A 19,315-nucleotide genomic window follows, 5' to 3' on the forward strand; every position below is an offset into this window, starting at 1 on the left:
TCCCAAAGCACTGACGTGCTACAGACATTTTTGGAATTGCCTTCAGATGTTGGAAAAATTATGTATAGGTTCTTTCCTCTTTCTTTTTTTTAAACCACTTCTTCCTTGTTAATGTCTCTAGTGACTTTTGGATTTCTCTAAAATCAATTCCCTCATTCAAAAGAGGGGACTCCAGAATTTTTAAAGTAATGGACGGTAGCTGCCACCCACCCCCTGGTGCCTACTTTGACAATACTTACTGTGATATAATTAGACTGATTTATACAAATGGCAAGGACAGCAAGTTTCTTTCTTTTTTTTTTTTTTTAATATATAGCTGTACCTTTTAAGACTCAGATGTTTGTAAAACATTCAACCTCATTCCTTATAATTAAGTCTTGTATATAATGTTAATGCGTAGATGCACAAACCAATACACTTGTAAAACCTATCAGCAAATAAAGAGAGGGGATTTGCCCAAGTGGCCATTTAATGTTGATTTAAAATTATATCCTTATTTAATTTGAGAAGTTGTATTTGTTTTCAAACTCATATTTTTTTTTAAATACAACAACCTGGTTTCATATTTTTAAAGCTCTGAATAAGGCTTTTATTGCATTTGGATGCGATATAATTGATTTGCAAATGGGCCAGTTTTTACATGTAAGCATTAATATAAATATAATTTATATGCATTTTCAAAGTCATTATAATTACAGAACATGTCTATTTTCCAACCTATACCTTTGAAAGAACCGTGCAAAACAGAAAAGGAAAATTGAAGACAAACAAGAAAAGAAATATACAATTGAATTTCTACTTATTTTTAATTGGGGACTGCTACTTTCTGTGTTATTTCTCCCTCAGTGTTTTTGTAATGTGACCATTATGCATATAATCAATGAGATCATACTCTCTCGCAGTTTTCCTTCCACCTATGAGGTTTGTAAAAATATAGGTCCTTTAGTCTTAGGTATGCGTGGTTCTAGTCATTTTTGTTCTGATTAATTTTCAGATCGCACACACAATGGAACCACTAAAGGGTGATCACTGTTCCATCCTCCTCAATACCTCCCCTAGGAATGACCAGACTATGACGTGGATCTGATTTTAGGGAACTTAGTAGTTTGTGGAGACTGCCATTGCTTTCTCTGCTGGAGTTGTTAAGTGTAAGATCCCGCTGTAGTCTGTGGCTGAAATTGGTGCCATTGACCCGTGAGAGGCTGCCAGAAGGCAAACTTGGCGTTTTGGAAATATGCTGTGGCTCCAGAGCTCCTTCAATGACAATGTCGGTCTCTTCATCACTCTCCATTTCATCAGGGTGGAAGTTCTGTAGGACATGAGAGGAAGGCAAGCTATGGTGACTGGCTGTACTGTCTGTTGACTGACCTGAGCTACCAGACATCCGGCTGCTACGGATGATATTGTTCCTTTGGTTGGCTGGTTTAACAGTGATAATAAGATTATGGCTGTTGGCAATCATCATGTCTGTGACCTGGTCAAGGGTTTTGCCGGCCACTTCAATCCCATTCACTTCTAAGACTTCATCATTCACAGCCAGCAGCCCTGTGCTTTCAGCAAGGCCACCAGGGACCATGCGGGAAATGAAGATGCCTGGAACTTTCTCAAGACCATGGGGTGTCACCCGTACACTCGTACCATCACGAATATAAAAGCCAAGTGGTTTCTCACACCCATGCCGATATAACCGGACCCTCCTGTGGGTTTCAGGAAGGATGTCCACATCAATGATGGAAGATACTGGTCGGAAGTCATGGGGCATGCTGATGTTGAGGTGAGGACGCCGGCGGAGGTTATCATTCCGAAGGGTAACGAGGACCTTCTTCTTCCTCGTTAATGTGCTGGTCCCAAAGTTGCAGTAGTCTACCTCTTCTGAAACAACAAGGAGAAATTAAAATTAGTGATGGTCTCCATTCCCGTAGATTGCATGATAACAACTTGCATGATAACTGATCCAACCATTTGGGAGAGCACTTTGGAACTATGCCCAAAGGACTATAAAACCATGCATACCATTTTATGCAGAAATACCACTATTAGGTCTGTATCCCAAAGAGATGTAATTTTTTTTAAAGTAAAGAACCTATATACACAAAAATATTTATAGCAGCTCTTTTTGTGGTAGCAAAGAATTGGAAATTGAGGGGATGTCCATCAATTGGGGAATGGCTGAACAAGTTGTGATAATATGATTGTGATGGAATACTGTTGTGATATAAGAAATGACACACTGGATACTTTGAAAAAACAAAACAAAACAAAACAAAACCTGTAAAGACCTAAATGAACTGTTTCAAAGTAAAGTGAGCAGAACCAGGACATTATACACAGTAACAGCAACATTGTACAATGATCCACTGTGGATGACATAGCTATTCTCAGCAGTACAATGATCCAAGATAATTCCAAAGGACTCATGATGAACAATGCTCTCCATCTCCAGAGAAAGAACTGATGGTGTCTGAATGTAGATTGATGCATACTTTTACATAACTTTTTTTTGTCTGTGTTTTCTTTCGCAGCATGACTAACATAGAAATGTTTTGCATGACTGTATATGTGTAATCTACATAAAATTGTTTGCCTTTTCAGCGAGGGGGGAAGATTTGGAATTCAAAATTTTTAAAAACAAATGCTAAAAATTGTTTTTATATGTAATTGGAAAAATGTTTTTTTTCTTAAAAGACAGATGACATGAAAGACACATTGCCTTTTCTTTTTCATTTTTTTTTTAAAACAGTCTTATTCTATTAGAAAATTAATTCTGAGAGCATAAAAATAGTTTTTGGGGATAGAAATCTGACCGTGGATTTGAAGTCACAAACTGGTCTGTGTCCTGGCTCCACTACTTACTACTGGTGTGATCTTGAATAAGCCCTCCCATCTCTAGGACCCCTCCTTAGTAAAATGAGGGGCTTGGCACTAGATATTCTCTCTGCTACTTTCTAGCTTTCAACCCTGTAGTCCTATGCCTTACTTAGCAACCCAATTCCAGTCACACAGAAATGCTTTCTAATTGCTAACTAATTACTTGCTGCTACTCCACTTCCTTTTCTTTACCTCTTGCTAACTTCAAGCCATTGACTTTGGGGCATTACGAAAAATCCCTACTTGGCTCCTGCTGAGCAGGCTGCCAGAAAGACCCATGTTTAGTTAAATACTTTGCATACTAGCTTCTGTTAGGAGTTATCTCTTGGTCTCTCAATGCTATCTGCTTTGTTTGGGTTGGTCAAACTGTTTGCCAAATGAGAAGCATGGCTAGTTAACAGTTTCTTCTTCCTCCTTCCCTTCTCCCCAAATGCTGGCAATTTTTTAACATTTCTCTTTTTATGTGGCACCCTCCTCTTTACCCCCATCCTCCAAATCTTAACCTCAATGAAGTATCTTGAGAAAGAAAGCTCCTTAAATCCTTGGATACCTACAGAACCCTAGAATCCTGTCATCTGACCATTGTGAGGAAGCTGACCTACTTCATTTACAACTATTTCTATAAAACTCAAACAACTGATTCATTTTACTTTAAATATAGATTGGGGGTGGGAATTGTGGCAGAAGACACTTGAGAGGAATTCGGAAGTATCAATGGAATATGGTAAGTTTTCTTTTAAGTGGCTAGTTATTAAAGAGAATTAAGACTGTCTCTAGGGCCTAGTTCTAGCCAAAAAGCATAATATTTCTTTTAATTTACAAGAAACGAGAAGTTATAAACCTTCTGAAATGGCACCAGGAGCATCAGCCACACCCACTGCTTAAACAGCTGCTTTTCATAGGACTTGCTGCCAGACAGAATACCAAAACTCAGCCAGATAAGATTCTATAAACAAACTGAATTCCTCAGAAAAGCTCCTATAGAAACAGTTTAAACTCTTACATTTTCAGTGTGTGAGAGCTCTTGGCTTATTATTTCCTTTGGGAACCATGCAACATTAGTTGACAGCTCTGGAAAGTACTTCAAAGACAGAATCACTTCCACAGAGGAGAGCAGCCCTTCAGGCAGCTTGGGAATGAAGCCAATGACTCATTAAGAGGGATGTGCATTGTCCCTCAGCCTTGAAGATCACCATTACTGAATATTAAAGTAAACAGAAAGGTCCTCCTACCAGTACCAAGGGACCCTAAACAGGAGGGAGGAGCTCCCAAAGCTAACACTATGGTGGGACCTTACTTCCTATTATCATAGGTATAATAGAATCATAGATTTTGAGCTGAAAAGAACCTTAGTAAACATCTAACTCAATCCTTTGGGCACTTAGATGGAGCACCCGACCTAGAGTCAGGAACACCTGAGTTCAAATCTAGCCTCAGACACTTACTATCTGTGTGACCCTGGGCAAGTCAATTCACCCTGTTTGCCTGAGTTTCCTCATCTGTAAAATTAGCTCAAGAAGGAAATGGCAAAACACTCTAGTATCTTTGTCAAGAAAACCCCAAATAGGGCCACAGAGTCAGACATAACCAAAACAACTGAAGAACAAGCTCAACCTTCTCATTTCATTGAAGAGCCTAAAACCCAGAAGCTAGGTAAAGTGATTTGTTCAAGGCTGTACTGGCAGTAATCAGAAGGTACAGAATTTGACATCTTTGATATCAAATATTGTCCTAACACACCAGGGGTTCTTAACCTTTCGTGTCATGGACCCCTTTGGGCAAGTATAGTGAATTGAATCCTTTGTACCTCTTCTCAGAAAAAACATACATTTATTTAAATGCATAAAATACAAAGGAAACTAATTATATTGAAATATGATTATTAAAACATTAAAAAAATGTTCACAGACCCCAGGTTAAGAATTGCTGCACTATATCATGCTTCCTCTCTTTAAGTCCATTGTTTTCTGCCCAAGTTCTTACTAAGAAAGAAGCCACAATAAAGGTCTCCAAGTATTATATCAAAAACTAATCTACTAGAGTAGGATATCATTAATAATATCAAATCTCCAAAACCTGAAGTTTCACAATCATTTTTACCTCCTGTAACTTTTGAAAAATGCACAGTATTGGGGTGGCCAGGTAGCACAGCGAGTAAGAGCACCAGCCCCAGTGTCGGGATGACCTGGGGATCGAATCCGGGCTCAGACACTTAGCACCCACCCAGAAACACCTGGCCGTGTAACCTTGAGCAAGTTACCCTGATTGCTTAAAAAAAAAAATACACAGTATTACCTACAATATAGCCAATTTTAAAAATGCATTACGTTTAATTTGCCTTTTAATGGACAAGGTTATTTTGCAGAACAAATTCAACTCAACTTAATGCACTGGCCTGTTAAAATCTTATAGAGAGTGTTAGTTATCTCCATAATGCATAGCTATTCATCACACACTTACTCAAAAATCATCATTGGCTCCCCATTGCCTGTAGGCTTAAATACAAACTCCTTAGCCTGGAATTTAAGGCCATCCAAAATCTGCTCCAACCTGCCCTTCCAACTTTATTTCTTGCCATTTGGGACTAGTAACTATTGCCTTACCTCACCTTGTTCTCTTCTTCTTCCTTGTAATCTTCTAGGCTATAGTTAATTAATCTGCCCAAGATCACACAATTAACTTTCTGTCTTTATTTCCGGATACCTGTTGTTTCTCTCAAAAAAAAAAAAAAAAGTAAACTCCTCGAGGGCAGGCACTGTTTCATTTTTTTGTCTTTGGATTCCACAGTACCTGGCACAAATACTTAATAAATGAGTGCATGAATGAATGGATGGATGGTAAAGCTGTGGTATTTTTTTTTACCACTGATTATTTTCCACTAGGTTAACTTAGAGGGAAAAAACTGACTACAAACAGGGGCCCAGGCACATTTACATTTTCAAAATTCTAACTCCAGTGATGTGTTATTAAAGGGTAGGCTTTTAGTGACTGTGCTAAAAATTAAAAGCAAAAGTTTGGCTAAGTTTTCTTGTTTTCACTTGAGGGTATTTTACCCATCACAGTGAGATTCCAGAGATTAATACAATTACTTATTTGATTCTGAGCCCAGATTTCCCCATTTGGACTTTTTAGGATATTTATTGCATACAAATAAACAAGAATCCAAGGCAGACTATAGTCACAACATGTTGGCAGCACATTCTTGGGAGGACAATCACAGACAGAAGAAAAGACAAAGCTATTAAAAAGAACCGTAAGTATTCCCCCGAGCTGACAAGTTTTCTAGCACTTGTAACAGAGTTCAGTGAATGAACTCTTCCTGGAAGTGGGAGTTGGGGTTGGCTATGAGGGGAATACTGAAGCTCTGGTAATGAGAACAGGGTTCCCACCTTCCCTCCAAAATACTGGGCTGATAAACACCTGATGATGATTACACCATGGGAAAAAGAACTGGAAGGCAGTTATCCAGCTGGCCTGAGCTGGACAATGGGATATCTTACACCATCTCTCACATAAGCAAGCAGTCCTTGGCAAACTGGAAAACAGAAGACTCTCATGACTGATTATCACTGAGAGGGAATGCAAGTAGAGTAGTGAATAAGGCTGAAGAGTTTGTGGGTTTTTTTTTATTTTAGTCTTTTTAAACAATGAAAAATTAGCCCTAATCAAGGTATTAAATCTGTAACTATTTCTTTAAAATGTTTTTATTTTAATCATTTATTCTACTTATACATATTCATCATATTCATATTATGCATAAATATTTTATATTATTTACATGACAAAATATAATAAAAATTATTCCTTTAAAATATACTACTTCAATTTATCTCTCTTCTCACCCTAGTTAACTCCCTCCCAACTGCTCCTAAGCCTAGGAAGCATACAACTTATGGACAAAGCTACCTAAATTTCTACCAACACAGAAGTCCTACTTGGGTGCTCGCTGCACTGTGGCATTAATCATGGTGGTATATTAGAGATTGTGCTGGGAGTAAGTAATAGTTGGCAGAGCTTATCAAGCTAGAAAAAATAAGAATACATAGCAAGAATATGATACATAGCATGTGCTGTACAGGGCTTCTTAAACTGTGGGTCTCAAATCCATACACGTGCTGAAGGGAGGGTGAGTAAAAACATTTTAAGAAATTGCTCTAGAAAGACCAACCTAGCTTGGCATGGAAAACTCAATCACCATTACATTGTCCATTGGGATGAATTCTTTAGCCCCAGTAATACAACATATAAAATTCATCATATCCCCTCCTATGGCATGATTCTTCTAATGCCCCCACTGCCAAGTCCATCAGATTTGAATTCTTATACCTTTCTAATCTTATTGTTTACAATGTCCCAAAATAGAAAGGAAAAAAAAAACCATAATATTAGAAATGGCAGTAGGCAGAATGGCCATTCTGTGCCTGGCACATATTAAATGCTAAACAAATGTTTGTTCACTGACTGATGGATTCCAGGCCCAGAATTCTTTATCTACTGTGCCACACAGCTGCATGAAATCACTGAAGATACTCAAGTTTCTCAGAAGATCTTGAACATCTTAAGATAATTGAGAACCCCCTCTGGGTTACATTTCTTTTATACTCCTGTGCCTATAGGACAGTGCTAGAACCAAAGGAAGCATTCAGCAACTATTTGTTCATTGATTTGTAGAGGGAAAGGATTTTATTTTCCTCACCCCAGCTCACAAGGGATGTTGCGCATTTTTACCATGTGTGATGGTACACACCTGTAATCCCAGCTACCAGAGATGCTGAGGCTGGCAAATCTCTTGAGCCCAGGAGTTCTGAGCTGTAGTAGGCTATACCAATCATATTCCCCAGTAAGTTCAGCATCCATATGGTAAACCCCAAGAGCAGGGGAGCATCAGGCTACCTAAGAAAGGGTGAGCCAGTCAAGGTTGGAAATATAGCAGATCAAAGCATCCAGATCAATCAACAGTGGGATTGAGCCTGTGAGCCATTTGTGCCTACTGATAGGCTGTTAAAAGGGAAGCATGCTGGTAGGGGCTCGAGAGCTACAGGACCTGGAACCCACAGGATACCCTAAACCCCATGGGAGTACTTATTCCCCTGGGGACCCAATCTACAAATACAAATTGAAGGAATGGTGCAGAGAGGAGTGCTACATATTAAAATAGGGAAATTTACTTATAACTACTGCTCCCTTAATATAGACATTTAAAGAAATGTTCTAACTTTAGTTTCTACTTAGGTCTTTAAAAGCCATTTCTCTGCCACATCATAAAGTTTGGGTAGATTCTTTGTAATGATGTATTTCTAACCACCTAATGTGCTTTGCTAAAAATAAGATGCAATTTATTTTTTTAAGTCCTTCCAGACCAAAAGACCTACCATTTTGTCACCATCTGGATGAGTAAACAAATGCCGTCCCTTTTCATTTGTGTTTATCCTTCTAAAACCATGACATAAGGAGAGATCACAGTGCAATGACACCATATGGCCAAGTCAGCTCTAACAAAAATATACTGAATTAATCATTCATTTGTTTCTGTTCTCACATAATGGACTTGCATGCGTGCCAAAACAAAACTCTCAAGATTCAGGTGTGCAATCTTTCTGAAAAACTGGACTATTGACTGCATTCCATACTGCCCTATCTGGTTCCTTTGGAAAGGCAATGGCAGAAGCTGAGAAGATCCAGATTCTCAAACTTTTTCAGACTTCACTAATAAAAGGGAGAGCTGTTCTAAATCTTAAAAGTTCTACAATTAGGCTTTTAGAAAGAATTACATTTCTGTCTTTAGAAGAATGAAGAGTACAAGATAGCTCGATATTATGCACCAACACTGAAGATGTCAAAGGGCCCTACCAACTGAATTATTAATCATAAAGCAAATAGTGAAAACAGACTTTAATATTTAAATAATCCAAACACGGCTTAAGGAAAACACCATGTTTTCCATGATTGTATACTTCCTCGTGTTTTTTTGGTAAAGAATTTAGGTTGCAAAACTTCCCTATGTGATTAAAATTGGTTTCTTTCCATTAATATTAAAAACCTATTTAAAATTATGAAATACAATAACATTGACGTGGCCTTATTGATGCAAGCAGGAAGTGGGGTAAGGGAAAGACACTGGGGTCAAAGGATCAGTTCCCATCTCTCTTGCTGACTACCTGTGTGACTTTGGGCAGTTCCTTTAGCCTCCTTGGGCTCCAGTTGCCTCAATTAGACTAGACAGAGGTAGATTGGATGGTCTTTAAGGTACTTTCTAGCTCTAGATTTTTTTCCCCCCTAGCCCAAGCTGTGATACTTTGCATTAGTATTTAAACATCTGAAGTCACCAACCTTCATATCCCACCAACTGTGCCCATGATCCATAAGCGATGAGAAAACTCTACAGTGTTATTTATTGTGAAGGCAGAACACAGAATATGCATTTTACTAAGTACTTTCTACTCAGAATCTTAAGCGATTAATGTATAACTGCCATTTTGAGTCATGATGGGGGGGGGGGAGAATCTTTTTTTTCTAACTAGTCATCAACATCCCCTTTCCCCAAACTACCAAATATTGCTAAATCCAGAAAGCTAATTTTAAATGTAAAAATATTTTTTAAAAATTGCTTGTCTGATGCTATCCATCAAAAGTCAAACAAAATGTGACTGGAAGGAAAACTTATATAATCCAACAAATTATTGTCAATTCTAAAGTTATAAAATAGTTGATAATAGAAAATAATATAGCGCTTTAAAGTCTACAGAATGCTTTAAAATATATTCTTTTATTTGAATTTACAAGGTATAACAGAACTTCCTACCTCCATTTTATACATGTGAAAATGGATGTCTAGTAAAGTTCACACATTTGAACCTTGGTCTTCCCGATTCCAAGTCTAGCCATGTACCTACTATGGGACTTCTTGTAACCAGTTGGAGATGCAAAATACCAAATACCATAAGGCCTTTAAAATTAGAAACCATATATTGTATTGCACTGTGATTAATGTCTATCAATAATCAGCAGACTGATAGATCTCCCTGGCTTTTTTTTTTTTTTTTAAGCATAGCTACCTAGCACATATAAAAGCTATTTGGGGGTGGGACTGGTGATTGGAATTTCCCTTAGGGTGACCATAGCAAAAACTGGAGGGCAATTTATCATTTTACCTGAATCACACACACAAAAAAAATACTTATAATCCTTCGATAAACGAACCAGTTTTCTGCAAGTGGAAAATTTAAAACATCTCCTTCAAACCCCTTGTTTTACAGAGAAGTGACTTGTCCAAGGTCATGAAGCAAGTAGCAGAGGGGGGAATCAAACTGAGGTCCTCTGTCTGCAAAATCCAATAGACATTATCTGTCAATTCAACAAAACCTCATATGCATACTGGTGGGAACTTCAAAGTATAAGGATCTTTGTGCTTCATGATCTTCATTATGTTTTCTGTTTAATTTGAATAGCATATAATATAGGTCCAAATCTAGGTCACCCTTTCCCCCAAATCTGACAAAGAAATCCTGAATACAGTCCAGAAGTCAGTTATAGTTCCAAACCAAACAAACAAAAAACTAGTACTAAACACTGACCAGTCTAGAAGCCTATTTTTTCCATAAAAAGAATCATTATTAATCTGATGCCATGAGTCTGAAAGAACTTACACATTTTTTTTGAAAGATAATACATAATATATGAAATTAAACACAAGCAGGAAGCAAGGTAGTGAACTCCTGTAATCTCTCTGAGTCTTGATAGACTGCTTGAGTTCAGGCATTCTGGCATGCCTAAGCTGATTGGGAATCTGCATGAAATGTAGCACCAAGATGGTGAACCCCAGAGGAGGGGGAAGGCAAGGCTATCTAAGGAGGGATGAACTGGCCCAAGTCAGAAATAGAGCAAGACAAAACTTGCATGCTGATCATCAGTAGGATTGGCCTGTGAATGAATGGCTTACACTTTCAGCCAGGGTAAGATAAAGAGACACCCACAACTGCCCAAAAATAAATAGACAGATATATGGACAGACAAATAGATAAACAAATGGATGAGTGAATGAATAAATGAACACATAAATAAATGAAATGAAGGGAAATAGTAAATGGATAGTATTTATTACACAAATGAAACCATCCCCAGTGGGTTAGGACAGTCAGTGAAGCCTTCATGGAGGAGGTGGGGCTTGAAACGTAAATGAATTTGGAAAGAAAGATGGAACATCCTATGTGGCAAAAAAATGTCTATAAGCCCAAAGAGTTTTCAGTCTCACAATGTAGATGAGCTCTCATGATCCTCTTCCCTAAAGTTTTTCCAGTTGCTGTACTATAGAAAAATACCTTCCTTTCCAGGTAGAGAGGGAGGTGCCTGGCATCACTCACAAACAAGTCCTGGGGCAGATTAAGGAGTGCCATTGATAGAGCCCTAAAAGGGAGTGACATCCTGTCCTCCTTCCCAGAGACTGCCACTGACCTGGCCTTTAATGTTAGGTAGACTATACTGAGAGAAGGGAACAAGGTGAAGAGAACATTTAGGTTATTCTAAAGTAAGAAGAGGAAAGGGGCCACTTCAAGGACTGTTGGTCACTCTTAGATCTTTGTATGCTGGCACACAGGACAGTGCTTATATGTGGTAAGAGCTTAATATTTGTGAAAGATTAATGGTTAAGTATCTTATTTGTCTGAATATAACCACCCTTCTTGTTCGAATGGAAAATTTGTTTTGAAGAGAAAATATAGTTATAAAATACACACACTGAAAAATAACTGACTTAGAAATTGCTTTTAGGTTTTTGGTGTCAGATTTGGGGAACAGTGGAAAGCTGGCACATATTTGGATTTACATTGTATAATATTCAAATTAACAGGAAAACAAAATGAATTAAGTATTAAAAAAACCCAAGGGATTCCCAAATAATGATAATAGCTCACATTTACATAACACTTTAAGGTTGCAAAGAACTTTCTGTCCATGATTTCACTTGATCCTCATAACCTTTCAAGTAGGGGAACTATCCCCACTTTATAAAAAGGTTAAGTGGCTTGCTCTGGAGTCTTTTTTTTTTGTCACCACGTCCAATAATCAATTATGAAATTCTCTCTTTCCTCACTTCAGGGGTTGGCACACCACCTGTTTCTGTACATATAGCAAGCTAAAAATTGTTTTTACATTTTAAAATAAAGGGTTTTTTGCTTTTTAAATGGGGGGGGCGGGGAGCAGGCTGCATTTGGCCCACAGGCCATGGTGTGCTGACCACTCCACTATGTCATACTATTCAGACACATGGTGGTCCTAAAGTGAGAGAGGAAAAGTCTGTATCTTCCACATGAAGAAGTAAGGAAATGAGATAGCATCTAATCTCATCCTGCCTTAACACATGGATGCAGAGATCCAAGATATGCAGGTTTATGAGCACATGGTACTGGCCCTATTATTTATCAGCACATGACTGGCCCTATTTTCCTTCCATTCTCAGTGAGTTATGGTTAGTACAGTAAGTGAACCAGCTTTTTCCACTCTTCTTTTCCATTGTGGAAAAGTTGGGGAAGAAAGAATGCTTCCCTTTATGAAGCAACTGGCTTTTTTGGAGGGTCTCAATTATGATTTTGCAGCTAAAGGGAGGAATATTTCTCTATGAATACAGATCAGCAACTCTTTTGCAACCTACTAGTTTCAGAAGGGTGCCTGGGGCATTTCACTGAAGTGAAAGGACTAGCCCAGATAGGGTCACAGAATCACTGTCACTTGTTACAAAGGTAGGCCCTAGGGCTTCCTGAATCTCTACCCATTATACCATCGTTTTTTCTCTAGACAATCTGACTTAGGATGGTATACAAACAAATTATGCATATGAATATGGTGATAGGAGTAGATATAGGCTATCACTAAATATAATGATAGGATAGAAGAAAATCATGAATGAGAAAATTCTTGCTCTGTCAACATAGGTCAGTATCCTTTCTACAACTTATAACTTAGGAGAGTTGCCCAGAGCATGGAGAGGTCACACAGGCAGTCCTGGCTCTGGGACTAGCTCTCTCCCTGGCATGGCATACTGTCTCTGAAAAGTGGTGAATAAACTAATGACAGCCACAAAATAAAGGACAGAGACAAAGAAGGAAATAGCAAGTTATTACGGATTTGTATTCTGGTTTGATTTACTTATTTCAAAAGACTTGGGTTCATACCAAAAGTAAATTAGAATTGGAAATTCTAATTCTCTCTAGTGCTGGCCCTGGAGTCAGAAGGACTTGAGTTCAAACCTGGCCTCCAATACTTACTTACTAGTTGTATGACCCTAGGCAAGTCACTTAATCCCTATTTGTCCCAGTTTCCTCATTTATAAAATGAGCTGGAGAAAGAAATGCCAAACTACTCCAGTATCTTTGCCAAGAAAAACCCAAATGGGATCATGAAGAGTTGGACATGACTGAAACAAATCAACAAGTTATATACTTTTTTTATCTATTATTTCTTTTTAATGATACTTTTTTTTGTGGTTCTCAGTGATACCCTTTTATATGACAATATTCAATTAGCCAGGTTCTTCTAATTATTGTAAAAACAAAGGGGTGGCCCTTTAGTTTCTAAAGATTCCAATGTGTTTTACTACACAAGAACACACTATTATTTCCTAAATACCTTTTGACAATAGTGTGGACTGCCAAAGAGGGGAGGGAGTGAAGAGGGGTTGTTTTTTACTAAAGTCACATTTCTGATCTCGTGCTATATTTTCATAGCAAAACTCAACAATTAAGGGAGAAGAAATGTTTTTGAAGCAAATCATGGCCACCCACCCACTTGCCACACCCTGCTTAACATTTTTCACTAAAATAAGTATATTTTTCTCCTTTTCCCTCTACTTCATGATTCATCCACAAGAGATACATCAGTATAAGTAAAATGGTTCATCTTAAACTGAAAAGATTGGTATATAGGAAACACTTTGCTGTCAAATAATCCCCCAAAATAATGACAGGGAGTTAGTGTATATGTATTTTTAAAAGGATTTAAACTGTTCTACCTCTTCTAACTGCAAGCAAGGGCTTTTGCTCTCCCACTGGAGTGAAAAGGGGTGTGAAACCTGTATAACCGGTCTCTTTTCCATTTTCTGAGTGACATCTCCCTTGGCACAAGAAGTTGAGGAACCAGACTCCTACAAATGGAGAGAACTTAAAATGAGGGAGGAAGTGTAATTCTCTTAAGGCTTCCCTCATTTTGTCACATCTGGGGCCATAATTAGGAGGAAGGTAGAAAAGAATGGGGGAAGGGAGAAGCTGGGGGGTTGAGTGCAGGGAACTTGGCCACTCTTTCTAATGCAAAGCAACAGACATTTATCAAATGCCTGATATATAATGTGCATGCAATGTACTATGCTTGAGACACTAAGGAAATAGATACAAAACAAACAGACAAAAATTGTACCCACCCTCCAGGAATTACTCTCAACGCAAACATGCAAAAAAATACAATCTTGAATTAATCTGTGAAACACAGCCCCCAATATCATGATATGGGTGATGGAACAGTTCTCCCTTCCCCCACCCAATTAGAAATAAGCTTCTTCCTCCCATTTGACCCTCACCACAACAAATGTTCTTTTGTTTCCTCAATTAAGAGTAGGTAGAGGCTCTTTTTCCGGATAGACTGCCTTCTCCCTTTATCTTTCAGGCATTCCCTAAGTAGTGACTAAATGTTCTTTTTAAAAGCACCAAACACATGGTTTGCATATAGGAATCAAAGTTACTTTAAACCTTCAAGGACCTATAATTTGATTGGTATAGATAATTCCCCTCCACCTATACAGGCCATAGTCGTTTTATATTTTAGCTATCTTAGGTGATAGCCTGCATTACTTTCTTCCCCAACTCCCATCTCCCATCTCCCACCACACACCAAAAAAAAAAAAAAAAACAAAAACCCAACCCACAAAACATCCTCCTATGTTCAGATTTCTAGGGATGAGTCTCTCTGACCTTAGTCTGGTTCTTGGCCAACTGGCACACATTCTGTCATTAGTAACTTATCAGAGCTAGCACTCCATTGGTATGGCCCCTAACAACCCAGAGTCACTTCTTTACTACCATAAGACTGGAGCAGAAATTTATGGATTATGTATTATTTTTATTGATTATGTAGTTAAGTTCAACGCAATGAATATCATGCATGGATAGTGCTTTCAATAATCCAACCCCCATCTCTTTAACACTAATTTTCTCCTAGTGATTACTATTTGGATGATCTCAGAAGGGATTATAAGTGTAGTGGGGTATGCAGCCTATTACTAGTGATGGCTAGATATTATTCAGGACACATATGACAATGAAAGAAGTGAGTAAATAATGTAATGAGAATGAATGAGAGACAATAGAGGAACATTTTGAGAATCTCTTTGGTACACTGGAGCTATCAAAAGAACCAAGAGAACAGGCCTCCATTATCCTGGGTAGATCCTTTGTGGAGGATTTATAGGTGGGCATGGATGAGAATCACATAAAAAACATGGAGGGATAGTACCCAGATTGATAAAACCCCTACTCGATGATCCATCCAGGTATATGAAAATTATTACAAATTACAGTTATAAACACTCAGATGGTACTATACTTTGGAATTCTTTATAAACATTGCACACACTACATACAGTCAAGGAATGTTTCCTAACAACGCTGTATTATTATACCCATTTGAAAGACTTGCCCAGTACCACACATTTACCCAAAGTGAACTCTGGAGGAGTGGTGGAGGTGGGAACAAGTTTGTGAATACACACTCCATACTTTCCTTTGGTAAACCTAAAGTCCATATTTCCTTTTATTGAGGAAACCCAAAATGAGGTTAGTTTTTGGCCAGGTGCTCTGAAATTTTCACTTGCTCAAAAAGGAAACATCTTGACAACCCTGGATACAGGCCTCCTGAATGTCACACACACTGTGTCCATGAGTTTTTGTTTTAAAAATCAGGAAAAATAAAAAAGCAGAACTGTCCTATGAATCATATAAATCACCTACGTGTCGGGATGAGTTTCATTTAAACAATCTGTAGAGGACTGGCAAGCCTGGAGGCTTGGACTCAGTGATTTCCGGAGCACGGTTATCACAGCTGGACACTTCATTCCAAATATGAAATAGCCAACATCTCATCATTCTTTTCCCAGCTAAGATGGGAAATTATGGAAACTATGGACAAATAACATCACTAATATTCCCTAAACCTAATGCTTCCCTCATGCCCCTTCCAGTAAACATGATCATTCTCAACTCTTTGTTCCCTGTTTTTCCAAGTGTCTGAGAAACCGTTGTGTTTTTTTTTAATCTGAGGTTGGTTCTTTGACTATTTTAATGAAACCATATTCCTTGTACTATACAGCCTCCAGGAAAAGAGGAGTGACTTAACCATATAATAATGTTAGCCAAGAGCTCCTAGCACATACTCATTACCAGCACCCAGCCTGTGAACACGGCATTGTTAACTCAACACATCGTGGGATGGTGTTGGAGACGAGACTGGTCACATTGTGCAAAGTCAGCCTTATTCCTTTCACAATGGGAGCTTTCTGTGATGGAACTGATTTCCAAAGGAAAGCTTCATAAATGATAGAACCAAGTAAGCAAGTTAACTGAACTCAGATTCAACTCTGCCAAGCTCAAATAATAAAAACAAACAGAGGGAGACTGGTGGTTTGGCTTGTACCACATGGGCCTGGATAGACGTGGTCCCATAACCAGCAGGAACCAATTCTCACCCACAACCAACAGATGACTCGTCAATATTTAGTTTTCATGCTTAATTTAAGGCCCATTATTGTATAGGCAGAGCTGTGGTTTAAATCATTTAATGTGACCTTGGCGAACAGTCACATTCTCTGGGAAGAATGTTGCCATATTTATCACAGATGCTGAAAAATGATGTAGGTAACTAAGGATCTGGAATTAATACGATGAAAACGTGCTAACAGGTTCATTTAAGTGGCAGACAGACTTCCCCCCACATTTTTCCCTCCTGTGACTATAACAGCAAACATTAAAATTACTTGGGCCCATCAAGATTTTCTTTTGCTCTTTTCTTCACAGAACTGAGAGATTGCATAGTGCATAGCTTGTCAATGTACCTGTTATTATGAAGTATTTTCTCATACTCTTACTCACAGGGATCAGCCTATGACAAACTCATAACTATAATCATCAGACTTGAGACATACCCTTTGGGCTCTCTGAGGACCTTCAAAAATTTTGCTAAAACACCATAACCCACTACAGGTTGGATCATTCTGACAGTCAGTCAATAAACATTAGGCACGTACTATGTGTAAGGGTCACAAAGAAAGACAAAAGACAATCCTTGTTCTCAAGGTGTTCATAATAGGAGAGATAACCATGCAAAACAACTTAGGTACAAACCAGCTATGTATAGGAGAAACTGGAAATAATTAACAGAGAGAAGGCACTACCATTAAGGGAGGTTGGGGGAAGGCTTGCTGTAGAAGGTGGGATTTCAGCTGGGACCTGAATCAAAGCAGAGGATTTTATATTTGACCCTGAAGTTAATAGGGTGCCACTAGAGTTTATTAAGTAGGAGGGTGACATGGTCAGACTTGAGTTTTAGGAAGGATAATTTGATAGTTGACTGGAGGATAAACTCTAGTGGGGAGAATCAGGGCAGTCAGCCCAATCAGCAGGCTATTACAATAGTCTAGATGTGAGGTAAGAAAGGCCTGCAGGAGGGTTGTGGATATGGCCCAGGAGAGAAGGGGACAAATGTAAGAGAAGTTTTGAATATAAAAATCAACAAGCCATGACAACTGATTAGATATGAGGAGAGAGTGTGGGGCAGAGAATGACACTTCAGATTATAAGCCTAAAGTCTGTGAGGATGGTGGCATCCTCAACAGTAACAGGGAGTTAGGAAGAGGGGAGGGTTTGAGGAGGAAAGAGAATGATTTGGGTTTTGGACAGTGAGCTTGAGATGTCTACAGGAGATGTGAGATTGGAAGTCACTAGAGAGGAGAGGACAATGATATCCCCAGGGAGCCGATGAGATCACCAATCAATATTCCTAGGTGTTAATGACCTCAGTGGCAGATCCATGAATATGGAAGCTAGTCAAAAGCAGAGGGAATGGGATTATGAATGGAGTTATGACCAAGCCTGCTCAAGGGTGCTGGGCACTTTTCTCTTTTTCTGCATTATTTACTGTTTTCCCACTGGGGTCACAGATTAGGCTGCTAGTGTGACTGGATGCTTACAGGTATTTCAGTTTACTTTGAGACTGGCCTCAACCACAGTCCATTCCAATCCTTAGCTGGGATGTGGAGGTGATCTTGGCCTTTCAAAGGCTACAGCAGCAGAACACAAGCTCTGACAGGTCCTGGGTTGTGTGTGTGTCTGTCTACTTACGTGGCCAAAGATAATGATCTCTGGACTGGAAAGGACTGTAAGAAATGACTAATAGGATAGTTAAAACTCTTGATAAGGAAGGAAGTAGTAAGAGATCACTCAGCTGCCTTTGATGAGTTCACATAAGATAAACTATTTCCCAGCATACTGAAGAACAGGAGAGGTGCCTCATGCAGAAGAAAGCTGAAAGGTCTAATTTTCCAAAAGTGAAGACAGTGAAGTGACTAAACCAGGGGTGGGTTACCTGCAGCTTTGAGGCCACATGTGGCCTTCTGGTGCTGCCTTTTGACTAAGTTCAAGTTTTACAGAACAAATCTTTTTATTAAGGGGATTATGCAGTGAAGTTTGGATTCAGTCAAAGGGCTGCAAATGAAGACCTAGAGAGTCACATGTGGCCTTGAAGCTACAGGTTCCCCACCCCTGGTCTAAACTATAGGCCACTGACCTTGACTTTGATTTCCAGAAAAAATTCTAGAAAATTATCAAAGGAATAGTTCCTGAGCATTTGTATAAGGAAGATCACTAAGAGCCAGCTTTAACAGCTGGCTTTAATAAGAATGAGTCTTGTGGGACTAATGCCTTAACTTGTGTAGGCTTCATTTTCCTTGTCCATAAAATGAGGGAGTTAGATAGCCAAATGGTCAACTATGACTGAGTTGCCTCTGCAAGGGAAATCTGTAGGTTGTTTTAAATATTTGAATACTTTAAACTGAGCAGATCAACTCAAAACCCATAGGAGTGGGGGTGCATAAACTTCCTAATGAAGATGAAATCCTGACCATCAATTCATGATGACCCTTCTCTTCTCTGACTAGTCCTAAGTCGTGTTTGTCATTCTTAGTCACGTCAAATCATGCATTGAAACATTTCTAGTCATTTCTTTTCCTGGGGCAAAACTCCCAGAATCAAAGTTTAGTAAGAAGGTTGATATCAAAAATACTTGCCAAGGCTTTAAGATCAGAAATCCATCTCACATTTTCTCCAACTCGTCTTCACTGCTTTGAAAGAGAGACCTAAGCTATGGGAGATTTCAAAATAATTTGTTTTCTGGAATTATCACAAATTATCTTTTC

General features: G+C 38.6%; 1 protein-coding gene across 1 annotated transcript in view; it reads right to left on the bottom strand.

Moving 5' to 3' along the window:
- Positions 1-72: 72 nt before the first annotated feature.
- Positions 73-19,315, bottom strand: part of PARD6G (par-6 family cell polarity regulator gamma) — a 172,861-nt gene continuing 153,618 nt past the window's right edge. Inside the window, exon 3 of the mRNA XM_069095034.1 lies at positions 73-1,872. Coding sequence (XP_068951135.1) covers positions 1,016-1,872 — 857 coding nt within the window. The 3' untranslated portion in view covers positions 73-1,015. The remainder of the gene's footprint in view (positions 1,873-19,315) is intronic.

The sequence above is a fragment of the Petaurus breviceps genome, unplaced genomic scaffold (genome assembly GCF_028583685.1).
Source record: "Petaurus breviceps papuanus isolate PSGF00001 unplaced genomic scaffold, PetGlider_PUasm1.0 224, whole genome shotgun sequence".
Taxonomy (NCBI): Eukaryota; Metazoa; Chordata; class Mammalia; order Diprotodontia; family Petauridae; genus Petaurus; species Petaurus breviceps.